Source organism: Nyctibius grandis, chromosome 9, assembly GCF_013368605.1.
Source record: "Nyctibius grandis isolate bNycGra1 chromosome 9, bNycGra1.pri, whole genome shotgun sequence".
Taxonomy (NCBI): Eukaryota; Metazoa; Chordata; class Aves; order Nyctibiiformes; family Nyctibiidae; genus Nyctibius; species Nyctibius grandis.
This window is the reverse complement of record NC_090666.1, coordinates 13993042-14014462: the sequence shown is the minus strand read 5'-3', so window position 1 is coordinate 14014462 and position 21421 is coordinate 13993042. Positions and strand designations below refer to the sequence as shown.

Sequence of the window (21421 nt, the reverse complement as noted above, 5' to 3'; positions counted from 1 at the left end):
CTCATACCAGAATAACCACCACAAATACCATGTAATTGTTGACATATGAGAGCTTCTTCCTCCACTAACTGCATTTCCCAGACCTTCCTGTGATTTCCTGGCTAAGATCCCCTCTGCAGTGACTTTTACACAGATTATATTTTTTCTCCTAATAGAAATTTTCCAGCTGACTTGAAACTATGGGCAGCAACCAACCTTCCCCAGTCAGATGCTGTCTCTATATCTAACCTCATGAGAGCATCCAAATTAATTCAAAACTGCCTGTATAGGGTCTGGCAGGGATAGGGTTACCTGCTGTCATAGCAGCCCCTCTATAGTGCTCTGTTCTGGATTTGTGGCTAAAACAGCACTGATAACACAACAATGTTTTGGCTGTTGCTGAACAGTGCTTGCCCAGCCTCAAGGCTTTCTCTCTTTCCCACCCTGCTCCCCTAGCAAGTAGGCTAAGGGTGAGCAAGAATAAATATTCTGGAAGATTTAATCACTTTTGACAGATCACTAGCAAACAAGACACACCAAAACCCTTTGCAGATTCTCCACTGCCACTCTTTAACCATTTGTAGTTCCTCTGCATGTTACTTGATCCACCAAGGAGATCTGGGATTAAGTATAGGTCAGATTGTACATAAGAGTTTATAAATATTATTGATAGACACTTTAATCAAGTCTTAGTAGTGGTTTTGGCTACAGAGTTAATACTCCCATTGCTTCTAAGAGCGCATATCAGTATAATTTATCTTACAGATGTCTTACTCTTTATTAATCATAACAGGAACTTGACTTTCGAGTATGGCCAAGCTCCTGCCTGTGATAGAAGAGTGACCTGTTCTGCAGCAATCAGTTCAAATCCCAGAGGACAGCCTGCCCCAGCATGAAGTGCTCCCAGGAGAACCACAGATCTCTATATTCACCATGTTCCCTCTGCCTGGGGGGAAGTAGCCCAAAGGCTGGTTGGGGTTTTTCTGGTGCCTTGTTCTTTTTTTCCTGGTTCCCCCCACCCCAATATTTTTTCATTCAGTGAAAAAAGATTCATACTATTAAGTTCTCTAGAGACACTCCTTGGAACTCACTCCAGTGAGCAATAATTAAGAAATAACTTACCTACAGTCCTAGCATACCTTCAGCATAAAAGACAGTAAGCAAACAACTGAAAAGTGCCTTTTCTCTCTAGGATCTCCTGAGCTCATACCTTATATGGAAAATTACACCCATTGCCCATGACCAAGGAACATTCAACTAAGCATTACAGAAACCATTAACTGTTTTATCAAAAATGCTAAACAAGTAATTCAATTCATAATTACTTGGACAAATACCACATTAGAACAAGATTTCTGAGGAAATAAATGATGCAATAAAGTCAGGTTCAATAAAATCATGGTGATATCCCTTCATGGCTATGCATAATGTCCTTGTCATTAAGAAATGAAAAATTACTGGTAGACAAATCATGCTGTATTGAAGCACTTGAGCCTTTTGTCAAAGAGAAAGCTGAAATTAATCTTGGGTGGATTAGTAATGCTTGAATTTTTTAGGACTTCATATTACCATGTTCAGACCTTCTCATATTTGCTGTACAGAAGTACCCATTTGGATTATTCAAAGAATGTCATGTTCTCAGTTATCACCACCATTGTATACGTCAGTGAACACATATAACCATAACACAAAAATTAACTTTTCTAGAATTCTAGCCCTGACCCTGACAAACTCCCTACCCAAGACTTTTTTTCATTCAACGAAGAGAGATACACTCAATGAAATGTTATTAGTCTAGTAAGCCCCTTAAGGGCTCATTTTTTTGTTCAGATATTAAAATAAAATACCAGGTAATATTCCAGTGTTGTATAAGCTCAGAGGGAAGAGTTTATTAAATCATTATTTTTGTAAAGGCTGAAAAAAAAGCAAGCTTTTTTTTTGTCACTATTAAACACATACACATTTTCAAAATACGTCCATCTTATACTCTCAGGATGTATCACAGAATTTAGCATGAGATGGAGTCCATTGAATGAGAATCCTTATAAAAATATCATTAAAGTTGGTTTTAACCAGCTCTGCGGAGAACAGAAGTCCAAAGCATAACAAGAGAGCCTTGAAGACATACGTTCCTCAAATGCAGCTGAAAGCCCACTCCCTTGACAAGTAACGTTTTGGGAGATGTGCAGACACACGCTTCCTTGGCCAGTCTTGAGCAACGGGGCATTTGTAGAGCCGTTACATAAGATTTCCCAACCCTGTTGTCCAGGGAATTTTTTTTCCATCTCAGCTTTTACATCAGTGAAGGAAATTAAGAGTGGCATCACCATCCTTACAGTAAAGAGTGCACTTCTGGAAGCCACCAGACTTGGAGGAACATCCCTTCACCCTCAGTGTGCCAGCCTTGGGCAGAACCTGCAGAAAGCAACAACCAGGCAACACGTTTATGTCCTTTATACCCCCTGACCACAGGTTCATCACCTGCAGAAGGCTCCTATAACCCTTAAGCTTAGTATTCAGTGGGGCACTAATGGCTCAGGAAGAAATCTCAAGGCTTTAACAAGTATACACTGTTCCAAAAGGGCAGCTGGATACCCCGCTATCAACTTGAGTGTTCAGCTATTTAACACCTTATAAACACATCTGTCTTCAGCAACTAAGCTTTTTGACATTTGATAATTTTATCAAGCTACCTTCTGAGCCCAGAAGCAAAGATAATGGAGAATCAGCATTAGTTTCTTTGAGGGAAAGCAAAAGGAGAGCATGATATATTCTTGTACATGTTATGCATATTTTGGGGAGTTATACAACTTTAGTTTTGCAAAGCAATTTTCTGACTTTCACTGACAAACAAATCTGATCTGAAAAACCTTACATCAGCAGGGTTGGTTTGCAGATGTTATTTGCACCATTTATTTATCAAAAATAACTAGAAAATGTTTTTAAAACATCATTCCAGACTGTACAAATAGGAATGTGACATGGGCTGTCTGTTTTACTTATACGGTTTTACTGCTTCATATTCTGAGCAAACAGAGAGGCTATTTTCCCCAGGGGTTCAGGAGGGCATACTATTTCATTTCTTCAGAAAATTGTTTCTCTGGATTTCAATCTTTTTAGCTAGATATGACAAAATATAATATCAAGAACACTTATGCTTTTCATCAGCTCTATTTTCAAAGCATAAATAATAGATCAGTATACATTTAAGTCAGGTGACCAAGTCTTATTTCAGAAATCAAATAAGCATTTTGCAATTTTTAAATGATGCTGTACATTTTCTCTACAGTATCATTATACCTTTAGGATGCTTTCAAAAGACCAATTTATAAGCATGGAGCGATTTTGAAGATATTTCACTAGTGTTAATAATACCTCACTCAGGTGGCATTCAATTTTCTGAATCCTTGGGTTAATGAGGCAAATAAATCAAAATTAAATTGGCCTTGGAAAAAAAAAAATTCAAACAAAATTGCATCTATCACATTATACATCCTGAGACCCCTTCAGTACTGTTCACAATGGCTAACAATATTCCAGCTCTCAGAACCATTACACTTACTCATAAGACAATCTGAGATTTTAACAAATAGATCAGACTTCATGACTAGATGAACATAATGCCTTATTATAATATATCAGGAGTATTCACAATAAGTTGCACACAGTCTTAGTCGAGTACTTTCAATTAAAATACCCTAAATTTCAGCTGCCCCCATTTGTTCAATAATCTAGCAAACTCCTTCCAGAAGGACTTCACCATTGCAAATTGGTAAGTTTTAAGATAAGCTTTAAAAAGAAAATACATTCTGCAATGAGGCTGTCATTCACCATCTCTTTAAAAAAGCCCCAGCAACACACAGCTATAGTCAAATTGCTGAAACAAACAAAAATCCTAGCATTTTTGAAAAGTGAATACTGCATATTGCTGTAGTAGGAATGGTGGGAAAAAAAAAAAAATACTACCTTCACTCCCTTCTCTACAGTATGAGAGAAAGGAAATATTTTCCAGATACTGTAAGAGGGATTCTACTGTTGGGGAATACCAGTGCTGTCGGTTCTTTAAAAAAAATCGTTAATAATATACAGTACAGAGAAGAACTAAAGATGCCTAAGTTATTACCAGAAGTAATAAATCCAGCATAAGCAAACAACACCCAACAGATACTGACATGCAATGGCACAGCAGTTGCCATTGTTTTGCTGTTGTTACTTGTGGCCCAGTAACAAATGCACTTCTCTGCCCATGGAGTCCCCTACCTGCACAAGGACATCCTTTCACCATAAGGAACTTCCTACAAACACAGAGCCCCAGCTGAAAAACCAACTTCCACACTGAGCTGGTGTAACCACTGTCATCTGCTAAGTCAGCAGCACAGACTCAAGATTTCCATATACACACTACTTACATTTTTTTAATGGAAAACACTGCACAGAAGTTAGTTTGGATAAAGAAGCCAACCAAGTTAGTAGCAATAACATCTAAAATATAACGAAAGTATGCAAAAAAGCTTGAGGGCTTTTTTGAAGGAGTTAAAGGCCTAAGTGCCCTTATGTGGCACAGCCTGAAAGCAACAAGGAACAGCACAGAAACACGTTTGTACTATTTCCCCAGGCAGCGCCTTCCTTGCGGCTTTGCAAAATAGTTTGTATGGCCAAGAGCTTGATTAGGAGTAATTTACATGATGATCTAATGTATTTGTTTTGCTTTTCCTCCCAGAGAACAAATGACACCACAGATAGTCAAGAATTTTCTAACTGTTGCTAGAAAAGTAGTGAGAAAATCTTGGGGCCACCCTTCCATTTCAATGAAACTTTCAGTACAAAAGTTTCTAGGTTTATCATCAACCTACTAGTCTGTACGTACAGCAAACAAGCAATCTCCACAGCCAGGAGTTCAAAAGAGAAAGCTACTCTAGAGAAAGCACTCACCCCTCTGCTCATGGCAGATTTGGGAAAGACGGACTCCACTCCATCCCCATCTCACAGCAGCAGCTTGGGTCATCTACATCCTGCACCAGGGTCCCAGTACAGCCAAATGTTATTGGGGATTAGGGGTTCAGATTTTTGACAGCTTAAAGAAAATCATTCCTAAAGGTGTTGATTTCACCTCTATATAAAACAAAATTAGCATTTTCCCAACTCCTGAATTAAAGTTCAGTGCCTAACTCCAGCACACCGACACTGCTCAGTGCCTGGCTGCCGAAAAAGCAGATATTTTAGAAGAACAAGAACTTCTACTTCAAGTTATTCTTTCGAGTTTTGGTCGTGACAGACAGCATTGATAGAAAGTCACCATTCAATGGTTACTGAATTGCTTGCTCAGAATGACACAGTAATTTTATTCTGATTTTTAGTCCACAGAACAGAAGCCACAACTGCCATCAGTCTTCTTAAGGCTTTACACTCTTTGGCAAGGAGTATTAATTTGTGTTTTTATAGCACATACCAGGTAGTGGTTGTGCTCTATCATCACCCAAATAATTTATAACAACAGGTGAGGAAGAAGGCTTGGAAACTAAACCAAATGTATCTTGATCTGCTCAGGAGAAAGATGAAACATTGCTGGAGCAGCTAAAACAGCCTTTTAAATCAGTACATGGTGCAGGTCTGAAATACTCTTGTATGTTCTGAAAGCAGCTAAAACAGCCTTTTAAATCAGTACGTGGTACAGGTCTGAAATACTCTTGTATGTTCTGAAAGGCACTTAAAAGCGTGTAAACTTGCATTATTATCATGCACGTAACCAACTCTTACAAGCATTATTATGGGAGCAACATGAACACAGTGACCTGACAACTGGTTGCAGGATCAGGCTTTAGCCATAAATCAGAATACGAAACTTAGATTTCATTAGAACACAACAAAAAGGGTTAAAGAAACTCTGCCAGAAAAAAAGTATTGTAAAAGAAGCCAATGGCACAAGACTCCTTTCTACCACTGAACCAATGTTAATTTAAAAGCCAAGATTCATTTGAAAACATTCACCTGTAAGTCAGAAAGTCCCCAAAGATTAATTTCTGCATTTACACTATCTGCAAAATATATTTAACTTAGAGGCATCCTTTTTTTCCTGAAATAATTGCTTACAAGATGAGAACTAAAACACAATCTCAAGTGTAGTAAAGGTAATTGCCACGCTTACTGCTCGTGTCATGTTGATGTATTACTACATATCAAAGGTCACAGTTCTGTACTCATACATTATCAAATTTGAAAGAGCAATATTTGATTCTGACCAACCTTTAAACTGCCCAGAATGTGTGTGAAAATGGATGTCGGGCTAACCTGGGTTTTAAAAAAAATGAACCCATATTTTGGAAGCTCCGAGGGGTCAATCAAGCCAGACTGACAGGGTTAGGTGTCACTTCTGTGCATCTAATACTCTCTTAGATTATCAATGAGGTGCAGCACACTGATCACAAGCTAAAGCAGCTGTACTAATGAAAATGAAACAGTCTGAAAAAATTAGGTAATACAGGTCTGTGACACAGGGCAGTACCTTGTGGACAATAATGTAGGAATAAGGACATAAATCACCATTTAGATACAATAAAACCTGTAATACCCACCCTGAAAGGTGTCTGTGGAATCACAGGCCAAAAATCAGCATCTTCACAACTCCACAGTCCCCTCTGAAGTTGCCACACTATTTTTTATACTGAGTCAAGGCAGGTTTTCCATGCCTCTACTTCACTGCGCACACAAAATTTTGCAGTCGTATGCCAGCTTGACCTTTGAGGGTGGGCAGCTGGCTGTTCACGCCATGAGCCAGGAGTTCTCACAATTGGTTGTAGCACAGATAAATGGGTCTTATCAGAACCTACTCAGCCTTGCACAACTTTCTTTTCCTACATATGCCAGTCCAACTGCAGGGTGGGGGCTGCACTGAAGAAGCTTGTGCACACTTATCCTTGTTTTGGTAACATGAGGTCCTTCAGGAAAAGAAAAACACACCTATGAAATCCAAGTTGATTGTGTACAGCCAGCACAGAATGAACTACTAAACAGAAACTTAGAACGGTAAATCACTACTATGCAAAGAGCAACCTGACTCTTATCCCAGCCATCATCATAAACCAGATCAGATGAATATTCAATAGGTTTTTCAGAATCAGGTTTTTCCTCAAGAAGTTACATACACAGCAAAGGCAGCATATATTCAAACAAGCAGCTATATAATTTAATTTCATACTCTTTAAAATTTGCTTCATTTGGTAAAATACTAAATTTCAAAAGGGGAGCACAAGTTTAAATATTCTCTCAATCACAAGCAGAAAAGCTAAGACAGACATTTCATGAAGTCTATTAGACCCTAAGAATTCACACTAATTAATGTCTTTGCCATTTATTTTAATGGAGTTTCAACTGCAGGTGATGTAACTACTGGTCAAGGCCACAGCTAGGATTAAAATTATACTTCTGATTAAAGATACTATTTATAGTACATAAACACACACACCCTTTACTAATGCAACAACAAGGCTATTACAACAAGAACTTTAAACTATAAATATACGGGATCTCCTGTTTAAATAAATGCTCAACATACAAAAAATACAAGCTCAAACATTCCTCAAGAAATACCAACTTTCACATTTCTTCTAAAACATCATTTAAGATTGTTTTCTTAAAATGAGTTTTCTTGGTGCTTTTGTAAAACATTTTTCTTTGTGTGCTGAACAAGCCAAAAATTAAGTTTTGTCAACTGAGTAGAACTCCTTGAAGCGATGCAAGGAATTAGAGGGCAGACCATTTCAGGAGAGCTGGAAGGTCTTTGTTGCTTGCGTTTTCTACAAATCCAGCACCTCTATTTTCATTTAGGCAGCAAAATGGAGAAAGAAAGAGAGAAAGAATTATTATTTCAATATAAGTTACAAATCTAGAGATGAATTTGAATTTACAAATTGAACACCCAAAATTGCCAGATCTCCACTATCTGCACCCCTTGTTTTCTCCTATATCTGTTTATTTCAGGATTTTGCTGCACGTATTTCTCTCTGGCAGTTGCAATCTCCTTTTTTGCAAATTATTTGTCACGCAATAAAAGGAGAATACATGATTTCACAGTGGCAAAGGCTTATGAAGCCCTCCTGAAAAACATTAGTAATTGTTTACTGAGAATCCTATCAGTACAACGCTAGGTATGTAGAAGCAGTCCTGAAGTAGGTTTATTCCCACAGTGACTACAGTGAGAAATAACTAGTATTATGCAAATTGGTCAGGACCCTCCCTTCTATGCAAAAATTATGTCACGATCAAATTGATTTTATGCAGCCTTGAAAGGATTATATTATGATTCAGTGCTTTAGATTTTGTGCTGTTGCCAAGTTAGATAATCTATCAAGAATCTTAGAAGTGTTTGCTTTAATCTCAAAACCCCATGGTTTGGGAGCAAATTATTGTATAATCAATATGTTTCATTTTAAAACCCTTCTCTCTATCCTGCCCATCATACACCTCTCTAGGTCTTATTCTTGCAGAGAAAAGATTGAATGTGACCTGACAGGACCCCAGAGAGGTTCACAAATCAAAAGCAATGGTGAAGAGAAGTCAAATTCATTGAGACTGACGATCTTTAGGGACAACTCTATTTTTTTTTTTTAAATGCTCTAGGGTAGCAGTTCCTATTGTTAAATGCTGTTATAACTTATTCTATTTGTTGTGTAAACAAACCCCTAGTAAAGACCAAATGCTAAGAAATTCCCACCTACTTAGGATGCCATCCTTTTCCTCCTGCCTTCCTGGAAAGAGCCAGCATCCAGCCCACAAAGTACACTTAATTTCAGACTACCAGATACACTCTCAAGTATGGCAGACTTCTGATGGAAGTTTACAGTTTGTAAACTCTACAATTACTCACAATATTTCAGAAGCAATAAAAACATGGCACCAACAAGCTTGCCAAGTATTACGTCACTACTCTGCTCAATTTTGCTTTTCATCGAGGCCACAGGAAGAAAGGGGGGCTTGTATAACATCTCTGAGAAGTGAGATTTTCACAGGACCAGGCCTTTAAGTACTTTTGAAAAAAATAAGGTTCAAGTACATACTAGGAAGTCAGAATACAACAAAATACGGAACGTTAGCATTTGTTACGTTTTTTTCCCTACTTTTCTTCCATTTTTTGGGAATCAGTCTGCAATTGGATTAAATATCACTGACACCCTTTTTGTTCTACATATTCCTACATCCAAGTTTTTTGGTGTTACAAAGACATGACCGAGTGTGCCTACTGCTGTTCACTGACAGGCATTTTTGGATTTTGATCCAATTCCTGTTGGACTGGCATCTTTTACTATTGCCACAGTTGCAGTAGACACAAGCCAAGAAGCAACTGCTGCAGAAACAGAACCCTCCTCTCACATTCGTACCAGGACTGCGGCACACATACTTGGCAGGAGTAACATGTGAATGCTTACTGTAAATTGAGGAAAGCCCCCAGTCTATTACTATCATAATGTATCTCCCTGAGCCTGAGTTCACTTTGATTAACTCTCTACCCTCATTTACTATAGCTGCTTTAAAACTCTGAAAAAATTATAAAGTTAAAAATATATCTTTCTCTACCAAAATACCAGGACATCCTTAACATCTTTTTCAAGCCTTCTGATGCAATTAATGGGAACGACTGCTTGGAACTTTTTTTAGTATGAAAGTCTTTCAGGAAAACTCTACTTACTCCTCCCCTCCTCAAAAATTCTAGGTAGTCTTAGGTCTCATAAAGCTAGGTTTTCACATTGTAACAAGTATCTGTTTTCACATCAGGCTGACTGTCTCTACTTGATCCTTCAGTGATATATTACACAGAAAGTATCAATCATTCCTGTGGCAAGTTGCTAGTGTCACATTTAAGAATGTTGGGAGAAATAACACTTTCCTGTCCCCCCACCTCATATCAGATACCGAGTCTCCCTTTTCAAAAAAATTCAGATTCACAACAACCTAAGAAGCATCAGTTTCCTTGATAAAAGCAGGACATCTGAAAATAGACATCTTCCAGGCTAATGAAAAAATTTTAGTGTATAGCTCCAGTATCAACAGAGTATTTTCTCAGTCAATTCAACAGATATGCATTACAGCTCAGTGACTGCTTGTCATGGGAAGGACTGCTTGTCATGGGAAGGACTGCTTGTCATGGGAAGGACCTCAAATTACTCTACAAAAAGCCTGACACTTAAGATACTAATTTTTAAAAGGAAATAATACATGGGCCTAGAGAAAACTTAACTTCTGAAGTGACAGTAATTCATGCATTCATATCCCATATGAGGGATCATAACATCAAATTTACTTGTCTTTACTGCTTATAATGTAAGTACATCCAACAACTTACTGTGCTGAATTACTGAGGTATTCTGTGATAATTTTTTTTTCTCCAAAGAAATCAGCCTTTGAACAGATAAATTAGTGAGGTACAAAATGCTGTGTAAAGATTAACACCTGAAAGTCTCACAAAACAAAGCGTAAGCTTTGTCACTTTTCAGGCAAAATTATTTATATTGTACAGAAGTTCCAGAATATAAAATACATTCTCTTAAAATATTAAAGAATGCAATATCACTTTGTACCCTGTACTTTTCTCATACCATAAGACATGTTTGGTAAAGGAACTGTTTTCTTTGTATTCCCAACTAAGATAGTCACACACAAGATAGTTACGTGTTTTTACTAATTGTTTCTATAAATACAGCCAAACACCTACAAGTACTCCTTTAAACATGCCTACATTCTATTAAGACTACTAATTAAAATATGAATTGCAATTCAGTTAGAAGCAGAAAAAAAAAAATCCTCATTTACCTATATACGGACCAAACTGGATTCTGACTGACATAAGGGTTGAGCTTTTAAACTAACCCCAAAGAATCAGAAAATAAAGCATATATTTGGAAAAGGAAATTAATCATTGCTGTTCATGTAATAATTATGTCTCATAAAAAGACGTGGATACTAAAGTCATGTTTAGAAACATATTTTTCTTGTAGAGGGCTTTTGAGCTACTAAGGTTTAGCTTTTTGCTGCTGTAAAACCAGTTCACTTTGGGACCAAGACAACAGATTAAAAAAATGTTTTTGAAGTTTCTTCCCTCCATATAGTGAGGTACACAGAGAACATCACAGACTATAAAACTCTTATCAGAACTGCTATTAAATCAACAAAGTTACACATGGTCAGCATTTGTTTCTAAAAAAATCTGATTGATTTAGGTACCTCACTTCCAGGCACCAGAAAAATTCTAGTCCAGGTTCTCAACTGTTATATTTAACAGGAAATGTATAACAAGTGTCCTTAGCTTGAAAAGCTATACAATAAACAAAATACAGTTTCAGTAATCCAGTAGCCAATATTCATTGTAATTTTAACAATAAATAGTATCAGACTTCAGGCACAGTCAGGAAAGTCTTTTGGCACATGCACATTCACTTCCCCTATTGATCAGGGATCTATTTCTATTCCATCAAAGCCACCTTAGCTATATATAGACATGCTCCTTTTAAGGTGTCATTCATTCTGAACTTCAACAAAGTAACTGTAGAATAGCTACATACAGCAGAACAGAAATTCTCTTCAGTTTTAGGAATCACAAAGCAAGTATTGCTGCTAGATGTCTTTATTTTCCTTTAACAAAATACACAAAGGCACAAAATTCACTTATATCTTGTCACTATTGTACAGGTATAAATAGTGCTTTGCATTCAAGTACAATCAAGTGCAGAAACTTTCTATATTTTATGTAAACACAAAGCAGTTTCGTATGTATGGGCCTCTGGTTTATCTGCAATGCAAATACCAAAGGAGATGCCATTTATCTGAGTGCCATTTAACTGAATTCTGTCAAAAAGTTAAGACAATTAACATTAACACCACTGTAATGACACTTCCATACACTTAAGTCAAATGTCGGATGACACTTTAGCTTGTAAACATCTGTGTATTTAAAACGTACTCAATTTTAACAGGGAAGCACTAAAAATATCTTAAGTTCAGCAGACTAAACTTACTAGGTCAGTTGTTGACAAGTAATTTCTCTTTATGGGCGACAGCTAAAGAGATGTCAAATTATAGGTCACCCTTAGCAAAGCTTATACTTTTAAGTTTTTAAATATGCAAACTGTACAATGGCTACAACTGTTAGACTTCAACTAACTATACATTCTGTGTGTTAACTTAAAGACACTGCTTAATTTACAATACCCACTTTTACACATAGCTTTGACAATACTGTGGCAGTTGAGGCAGTTTAAGCTCAAGCGAGAGTTTTAAGTTGTACCATTAAAAAAAAGCTCACCTGAATAGTAACAACAGGCATGAACAAAGCTAAAAACTAGCTACAGAAGGCACTTGAAGTACTTTATTCTGCTTTCACTAAAGATTCTTCACTTTGTTCAGCTGAAATAGACTCTGAAATAGAGTCTTCAGTTGTTGAAACGTTTTCTGATTCTTCTTTTCCAACTTCTTCAGCTATTTTATCATTTAGCTGCTCAGGACTTGGTGCTTTATCATCCGTCTCATTTGTCTCAACAATCTGGGCCACATCTTCTTCAGATTCTGTGAAAAGAAAAATTATGAAATAACCATTTCAGAAATGAAGAGGTAGCTAATATTCTTAAAAAGCAAACAAAACAACATTTTGCAATCGCACACATGTTTTGACTAGTCACTGCATGAAGTTCTCAACTGCTGAAAACGATTTTTTTTTTCTAACAAGAGGGTCACAGGTAAAACTCTACAATTTAAGATTTCACATCTGACTATGAAAATATTTATGTATTGCTTGTATATGTTCACCCTCAACATAATCTTTCTAAGCCTGTTCATTAATGTGAGACAGTGCCAGAAATAAGACGTGATGGTAATTCAGCTTTTTTGTGCTTGGCAATGGAAGTTTTACCAACTGTATAGCTTTTTCTATAAAAGGTTCCATCTGTACACAAAACCTAAACATTCTATTTGGTGGAAACTACTTCAAACATAAGGAGACAGATAACCAGGAAAAAAGATTAGAACAGTCTAGTTCTCAACATCTCAAAACAGCCCATAAAAATTACTGCTTATTCTCAATCTTCCCACAGCAAGTGTAGGAAGGATACACAGGAGTATCTTTACTCTCAATCTGGGATGGGAGTTTCTTTGATAATAGGCATATTTTGAAGATCAGTTAAAAATACTAATCGTAAGTCCTACCTCTAAAGAAGTAAATTCTAGCTTCACAACAGGATTTCAGTAGCATATGAGAAATAAGAGACTGGCATTTTGAAGTAAACATAAGCACTGGAAAACTAGTGCAACAACTAATTTGCACTAAATGACACAAAGGTACTGTAGAATGGTACTATTGATGGCAGTTTATTTATTGACTAGTATTAGTCAATACTATACAGCATTAATGCATACTGTGAAGGCAAACAGTCTGCAAAACTGATGCAAAGTTACAGCTCAAAAAAGTTAACCTTATCAAATGTTTGTAATTTCGTATTTATCAAAACATGTTAGGTGTTTGAAAGTAATCAGAATGCTTCAGGCTGATATACACAGAACTAAAGCAGGGATGAAAGTTTTAGAGCAACTGCTCTTGCTTCTTGGGTCACAACTGACAAGAGTAGCTGCTGCACACCAGACCTGGTACAACTGCCATCTGTCACCAAGAACTCGAGACCCCTCTTCCCACACACAGCTCCATCTAGCTACTTCCAGGCTCCACTTCAGACTGCTTAGTGCAGACCAGCTGCTCCATTTCTTCCTCTGACTTGATCTTCCATCACAGCAAGATTGCAACCGACTTACCTCTTGAGTCAGCTTCCTTCCCTGCTTTCTCAATCACAGGCTGCTCAACATCTGCCCTGGCTTCTTGTTCCAAAATCTCTCTGGAGTTGCCTGTCAGATGGTCAGTCCTATTTCTGCCCAAATTAATGCTCCCAGTTTCTTTCCAAACTATCCCACTCCCCCTTTCTGCTCTTCAATTTCCATCTTGATCCCATCCCAGCCTGCGCTCAATCTTTATCTCCCAACTGTCAGTTTTCTTTCTATCTCATCTCTGCATTTTCTCTTCAGCCTCAAATTCTATGAATAAGTTTGTGCCTTTTCCTGCTACAATCCCTCCACACTTGAGTTACATTCCTTTAATGCTGATGTTCAGGCTCAAGTCAAAGAAAGTACAGGATGCGAGGAAGAGACAACTCCATGTCCTCTCAACTCATTTGTAGCATAGTCCAACCATTACTTATTTACAGAGTTTCAGTCCTGCAGTCCTCAACTGAATGATGCTTAGCACTCTGCAGAAGTGATTTGTTCTTAGTCTGATCGAGGTAAAGACACTATTCATTCAGTCTGATCAGGAGGATGCTGAGCATCTACAACATGTTTGAGGACAGTCAGTCACTAGCAGAAGCAAGCAGAAGCTTCTAAACATGACCAACCTTCATTAAACATATACAGTGATTCCATTTTAAATACACCAATTAATGGAAAGCTTGCCTAAAGTCAACTTGATCTCAATATTGCAGGATTTAAGTAATTGTAAGAGCAGTAGCTAAGAAGAGAAAGCTCTGATCATAAACTTAAAAAGATGACAAAAGAAAACTAGTGTCCCTGATGATTAACACTTAATCCACAATTTACCTGACGACTGTAGCTACACATACATGATCATACATGATCTCAACAGCAAACAGCCCTATGCTGGCCTGAGGTAAATTTAAGAGCTGTATCAATGCAACTTTAAAAAACCTGCTCCTGGCTACAGCAGTTCCTTTTTCTCCCCCCACACTCCTGCTTAATGCTTAGTACTTAGAAAGCACAGGTACTTCACATCATAAGTAGTCAGCTACCCCTCTTCTTGTCGCAGAGAATATTTCACTGCATAACCAGTGAAATCACAATACTGCATCACTATTAAATTAAGTAGAAGATTTATGTCTCTTACACAGGAGTTCACAAAAATGGTATAAAATAACTGCATTAAAATATAGCTACTTGTACTTTCAAGACCTTTGGGACCAGCTTTCTTCACTACTGCAGCTCCCCATTAGGACAGACTTTCACACAGTGCCGTATGTCTGAAATATCTTTAAGGAACATGTGCTTCACAGTGGTCTGTGTTCTTGGCTTTCATATCACAGAAAGCTATTGTGAAGCCTTTGAAAAAGAAGCCTGATAATAGCATAGCATTTCATTCCCTGTACCATTCACATCCTACCAAAAGGCAAGCTATGTTGTTCAGCAAAACCGAACTGTGGTAGACTGGAAACATAATACATTTTTAAACGAAAAGAACTTGTTCACAAGTCATTAAACTCAAGGTGAGTTAACTCATGTCTGCTGGAGAAATCACTGAATTCTAGACATAGCAGCTGAACTAAGGAAAGAGCACAGTAGGCAGAAACTCACATCTTTGAAAAGAAACAATGGCTTACAAAAAATACAGCAGGCTCATGCTGTCCTGTGAAAGTGGAACTTATTTGGTAATAAGGCAAGCCAAATCTCCGAAACAAACAGTTTCTGCATCTGCCTTTTAAATGGCAGTCCTTTCAAACATACTAGCAGTTCCTGTACTCCAAGAATCCTTAAAAGTGACAGAATATTAAATCATCATAAAATATTTCGTTAAGATGGTCCAGGAATTCCATAAAAATCTGGAGACAACACAGGAAGCTGTCTCCATAAAGCGCTGACAAACATGGTAAAATCTGAAGTTCAAAGGCATCTGATGAAGATTTTCTGAACATCAGCCCCAGATATTCACCACAAAACACTGAAGCAGCCAAATTTTGTTTCAACCTTCAAAACATTGCTAAATCTGAATCAAGAACGCAGCGTAACAGTATCAAATACAGGCAAGGCAAAATTAATCAAGAGGATAAAAATGGTTTCTGTTGGCTTTTTCAATAGGATCCAAACTTTAATACTTTTTAAGAGAAGAACATAAGAGAACCGACTAGCCTTTCATGAAAAAAATTCAAGATCGATCTATTTAAGAAAGAGGTAAGAAAAGAAATGAAGTATATTGCTTCATTCTGGTACTAAAATTTCCCAAACTGCTCTGCTGAACAGGGAAGCATGACTTTTGTGCCAGTAATCTGCATCAGATTGACATCTGATGACTCAACATTTCCAGAGGATTAAAAAAAATCAAGGTTCAGTGCCAACAGCACTCCCCATAACCATTCTTCAGATCTCTTATCCACAGGAGTTGCATGTAACATGCTTGTCACTGCAGGAGCACACAACTGAAGAAAGACTGAGCTTCATGCTCTACTCATTAGTAAAACTAGCTGACCAGTAAAAAAATATTTATAGCACTTCTGTATCACATTAGCTTGCAGTTTCTTTGAGCTATACAGAGTTATGGTTTAAATGAGTTACAGATAAGAGTTAGATCTCCCTGTGTTGTCAACATTGTGGTGAAGTTGGTTTCCTAATTTTAATGTTTGTCTACATCTGTAAGTGAAGATATTCTCTATTCTTGCTGTGATAGCAGCTATATTACTCTAGTGAACAAAAGCCTTCCCCAGAGCTATACCTCCATGATAGCTTCATACCTTAAACTTACAACCAAAGAATATGTTCATTTATTAATAAAGCCTGACTGCCTGTAAGCAGTTATGTTTCAAATTAGGGTTCTGATGGAAAAAGTGATTTACTGAAAATGATGTTTTCTCATTGATAAGAGATTACTTTGTGGCAAGTTGCAGGTAGTTAATGCACAGTGACAAACCAATAGGGTAGTACTGGTCTCTTCTACATCAACAAGACATTTCTCAGATATTAGTTATGTAAAATACTAACACATACTCTATTTCTAGCTGCTTACTAATTATCAAAACAGAATGGTTTATATCATCTTGGAGATGAAATATTCAGAAAAGATCACATATTTAAGCTAGATAAAACCAAAAGTCAGTATACCAGTTAGTTATTTCTGATGCCTCTTCTGAAAAATTTCACCATACACTTCCTGGCAAGAAAAGAGAACTGGGAAATGAACTACACAGTGGTTTCTGTTGTTGTTTTTAAATAAGGCAGCACATTAATACAATGCCACACCAACAAAAAACAAGTAACTTTCAGTGTTAAAGGTAAATTGGTAAAATCACATTTACTTCAATAAAACAATCTTATTTTTATCCTGAAATACTTGATAAAATTCTGCTTTCAAACATGCAAAAGTTATTTTGCAGAATTTTCACTCCTACATCTCAAGTCCATAATGAAAATCTCACACTAATTCTCAAGGTTTTACATTTTTTTACAACATCTATAAACTGACTCAGCAGCTCAGACCCATTAAAGGCATAGTTTGACAAACATTTCCTTCAATGACAATACCAGCTTAATTAGCACGACCCTCTCCCAAAACCTCTAAGAACCTGCAGTTATGGATAATACTCAGAAGCCCTCAGGAAACACATGTCCAAGAGCTGAATATCTGTCTTTAAGGGCTTCCCCATTTGATTCACACAGAGGAAAATAAGCAGAGTTTTGAAGACCCCAGTAACAAATTACATCTTTTCTGTAAGAATCTTCTAACTTTAAAAGTAGCCAAGAAGCTACTAACCTACCCTCCACTCACTGAAAAGATGATTAGATCATCTGAGGGCAAAGATGACATTTGCATTGTCTTACTTCATGCATCTGATTTCAGTCATACTTTCACGCTAGTAATGGTACTTTTAACTTCATTAGTTAAATGAAAGCCAGCCACGTTTTCCCTATAATGAACCTGCATCAGACCACATCCAGAGATGGCTACAGTTAGATATGACTTCTCTACCAGTCTCATGCAGCCTTCTTATGCCAGAAGTAAAGGCCAACACTGTTTTGTACTCCCTGTTAATCAAGCAGAAACATTCTGTTACACTCTGACAGTTTCCCACAGTTGGTGTGTTTCTAGCCTGAATCTCAGGGCTGTACACTATTTGATAGCTTCCCCCTCATGATCCCCGTTTAAACTAACGTAAAATCCCGTCAAGTACTCAACAGCACACCTAACTGGAGATTCTCTGGTTTGATACTATAATTTCTGGAGTCTTTTAAAACACTGCATCTTCCTGTTGGCTGTACACCAGATGCCTACTGTATCTGCAGACTATAAAATGTCTCAAAAGGAACTACGTTAAATTAAAATTGACAATTTGTCTTTGAAGTCCCTGTTTTTAAATAAGGCAGTTTTACTAGATTTTCCTGCCCTGAGGAAAACAGCAAAAGGAACAAAGGCAGAAATTCCAACACACCTCAATCAAATGACCTGCTGAACACAGTGAAAGTTAACCACTTCAGGACATATTCCCTTCTGAACTATTTCTGTAATTTACAACTTAATTCTATCTGTTTATCAGTAACATTAGAGTGAAAATTTTGTTATGCCATCATTTGCATGGGATGTTGCCTAATATGAAGAAATTTTAGGGTTCAGAACAGAAGACAATAGTATCAACAAGCTAAGCTAGAAGCAGGGACAAGAAGAATTGGAAAAAATATAAACTGCATCCACTATGAAGTTAGGATAGAATAGACTATTTCAGTTGGAAGGGGCCAACAACAATTGAGTCCAGCAGCCTGACCAATTCAGAGCTGACTAAAACTTATGGCATGTTATTAAGGGCATTGTCCAAATACCTCTTAAACACTGACAGACTTGGGGCATCAATCACCTCTCTAGGAAGCCTGTTCCAGTGTTAAGAGTTCTTCAGTTCTTATTCTTATAAAAAACTCATCTAGACAGAGAGCTAGATGACAGTGCGGGATTTCATTAGACATTAAAAAAAAGAGCAGACTTCATGAGACTAGCACATACCTTCTGTCTGTTGAGTCTCCTGGGGCTTACTCTCTCTAGGTTCTGGAGGCTCAGTTTTAGATTGCAATTCTGCAGACGGCTTTTTTTCAAAACTGAAGTCTGGAAGTCGTGGAGCCTGAGGTCTAGTTTTTCTTGCAGGATTCAGGAAAAAGCAGTAGGCACACCTAAATGCTACACAAAAGCACACCCAATAAGTAGCCTCACTAATTAATTTCACAGTTCACCTTTATTTCTACACTATATTCTGACTGTCCAAAATACTAAAAACAAAGCATTAAATAAGTGACTATCAGTAGCTGAGAGCACCTCCAAATTTACACAAGCTGTTCCACATAGCTCCATTTTTGACTTCAGCACAGGCTTGCTTCTTAAAAACCTCTTTGCTTTCAGCTCTGCTGCACTTAAGAGTACTGCAACCACTGTGAAAGATTTGACCACAATGAACAAAATAATGCAATTCAGTACCACAAGATGTTGCCACATGGTGTTCTTCTGTTCTTTCCTACAAAAAAATTAATCTGGCAGATGATTTTTTTTTCCCCTTAAGATGCCACTTTCCTCACCCTTTGAGTAAGGGGATGCTATGGATTCTGCAAGGTATGTCTCACTCTGCTTTTTGAGAAGCATTCTGGTCCAGTGGTGCTTAATTAAGAAAAGGCAGTTTTGTTCTGCAGAAGTACTGGATACCATTTAATAGTTAAATGCATATTCCCCTCCGCCCAAGACAAGGGGGGAAGTGGCAATTTCTTGCACAGTTGAATTATGAACTCCTTTGAGCTAAGATGACATATAGACTACATATCTTCGGTTCCATAGGAAACGTTCAACTTATTTTACAATGCTATATATTTACTCATGAAATTAAGCAAAACAAAATGAATAGAAGATTTATCTAAGATTCCCTTATTTCTTAAGCATCAGGCTTACAATTGTGGTAGAAAGGAGGCAAAATAAAACATCTGTGTTCAATAGAGAGCCGTGTCTGTCTTAAGTTACTGTCAGCCATAAATTCACATATAGCCCCCTAGGGCTTGTTCCCAGCTCCTTTTCCAATACCTCCCCAAGATCTTCTTGCCAAATCAAAATTTTGCTTAAGTTCTGGTAAAAGAGGCACACTTTAATGTCAGATAGTTTCTCAGTATAAAACCCTTCCGAGAACCATTTATAGCCAGTAGCAAATCTCAGGGATGCATTGGAGGCAGCTTATTTCTACTGAATAGTTTTCTACACATAAAATCCTTGGCCTGAAGGTTGCAATGAAGTACTTCTCTAAGTCTTGAAGCGAATCTTAAGATACAAAGTAATAAGTTACCATAAAACTGTTCCCGTATGAAGTGGCATTTCACAGTGTCAGTTAAATACTTAAATGCAACCAAAACAAAGTATGATGCATGTTAGTTATGAAACACAAGCCAACTACTAGAGTTTACCACAGATTAGCTCTTACCTATGTATTCAAACTCCTCCTTCAAAGCCATACCATTGTGAGAAAAACATTGCTGACATATAAGGGCGTACCTAGAAAACATGAATAATATATAATTATAGGTAACAACACACTGAAGCGAGATGCATTTTACCTTAGATATTGACTAATAGCTTAGATATTTACTCTTTAAAGGTAATTTCCATGGTGAAATTATTATCCTTTAAAACAAACTAAATCTGTGTATTAAATAATAGTTTTTGAAGTTGGTTTAAAAACAGTGAACTATCTTAGCTACAATTTAAACCTCATGGTTCAACATATTTTTAATATCATCGTCAGAAAATAACATTCAAAATAAGTTTATATTTCAGAATACAGTTAATATGAAAAGTGATGACAGTTAACAAGGAAGTTCTGATGTGTTTCAATAGCTCTGAAGACAATCTGAAAGCATTTATAATGGTAATAAAGCTGAAGTGCTAAGATAATCGATTTTTTTTTTTAATTCAAAATATAATTAATTCACCCACTTGAACACAGATTTTTCTCTTTGTACCACATGGTTAATATCACCCAAAGTGGAGGTTAATTTTGTCAAAATGTTACCATTTTTCCTACAAAGAGATTTCAGATGAAGCACTGAGAAAGGGCCATTTCATTATGAAAATTTCAGACAAATTAATTTGCAATTCTTTTAACTTTGACCCATCTGGCTTTAAAAAAAGAGGTTAAGAAGCTTCCTATCTCTTAAGTGTTTAAGTATTTCTTTTAGCAACATTTTACCTGTTCTGAGGACCATCGCCAACCAAATATTCAATAACTCTATCCACAACTCCTCTTTCTCGAGGAAGAATAGGTCTTGCTAAAGGAGGGCCTGGAGGATGAAGACCTAGGAAGACACGAACTATGTCAAAATTATTTTTAACTGCATTATATATAATCTGACGTTTCACAGTGCACACTAGTGTAATAAAATAATTGCACCTATTTAATATACATGGCCATATTTCTCAGTCCACTAGGAAAGCTGTAAGATTTTTAAACCCACAGTAGCTGAAAGTTCCTCTTCTGCTGCTTTAGCTTATAATCTTTTCAAATCACTACTTTTACACCTTGGATATGTAATTAAATCTTTAAGTTCTAAAGAACTTAAGGCATCAATAGTATTTAATGACTACTCACAAATAAAGGCTCTTAAGCAAAGAAAAACTTCTTAT

The 21421-nt window shown here is 37.0% G+C and overlaps 1 protein-coding gene across 4 annotated transcripts in view; it reads right to left on the bottom strand.

Moving 5' to 3' along the window:
- Window positions 1-11575: 11575 nt before the first annotated feature.
- LNPK (lunapark, ER junction formation factor) overlaps window positions 11576-21421 on the bottom strand; it is a 42948-nt gene continuing 33102 nt past the window's right edge. For all 4 annotated transcript variants that reach the window (XM_068407439.1, XM_068407442.1, XM_068407441.1 and 1 more), the window contains 4 exons: window positions 20988-21093; window positions 20223-20293; window positions 18776-18946; window positions 11576-12531 (listed from right to left, as the gene is read on the bottom strand). In XM_068407439.1, coding sequence (XP_068263540.1) covers window positions 12335-12531; window positions 18776-18946; window positions 20223-20293; window positions 20988-21093 — 545 coding nt within the window. In that variant the 3' untranslated portion in view covers window positions 11576-12334. The remainder of the gene's footprint in view (window positions 12532-18775; window positions 18947-20222; window positions 20294-20987; window positions 21094-21421) is intronic.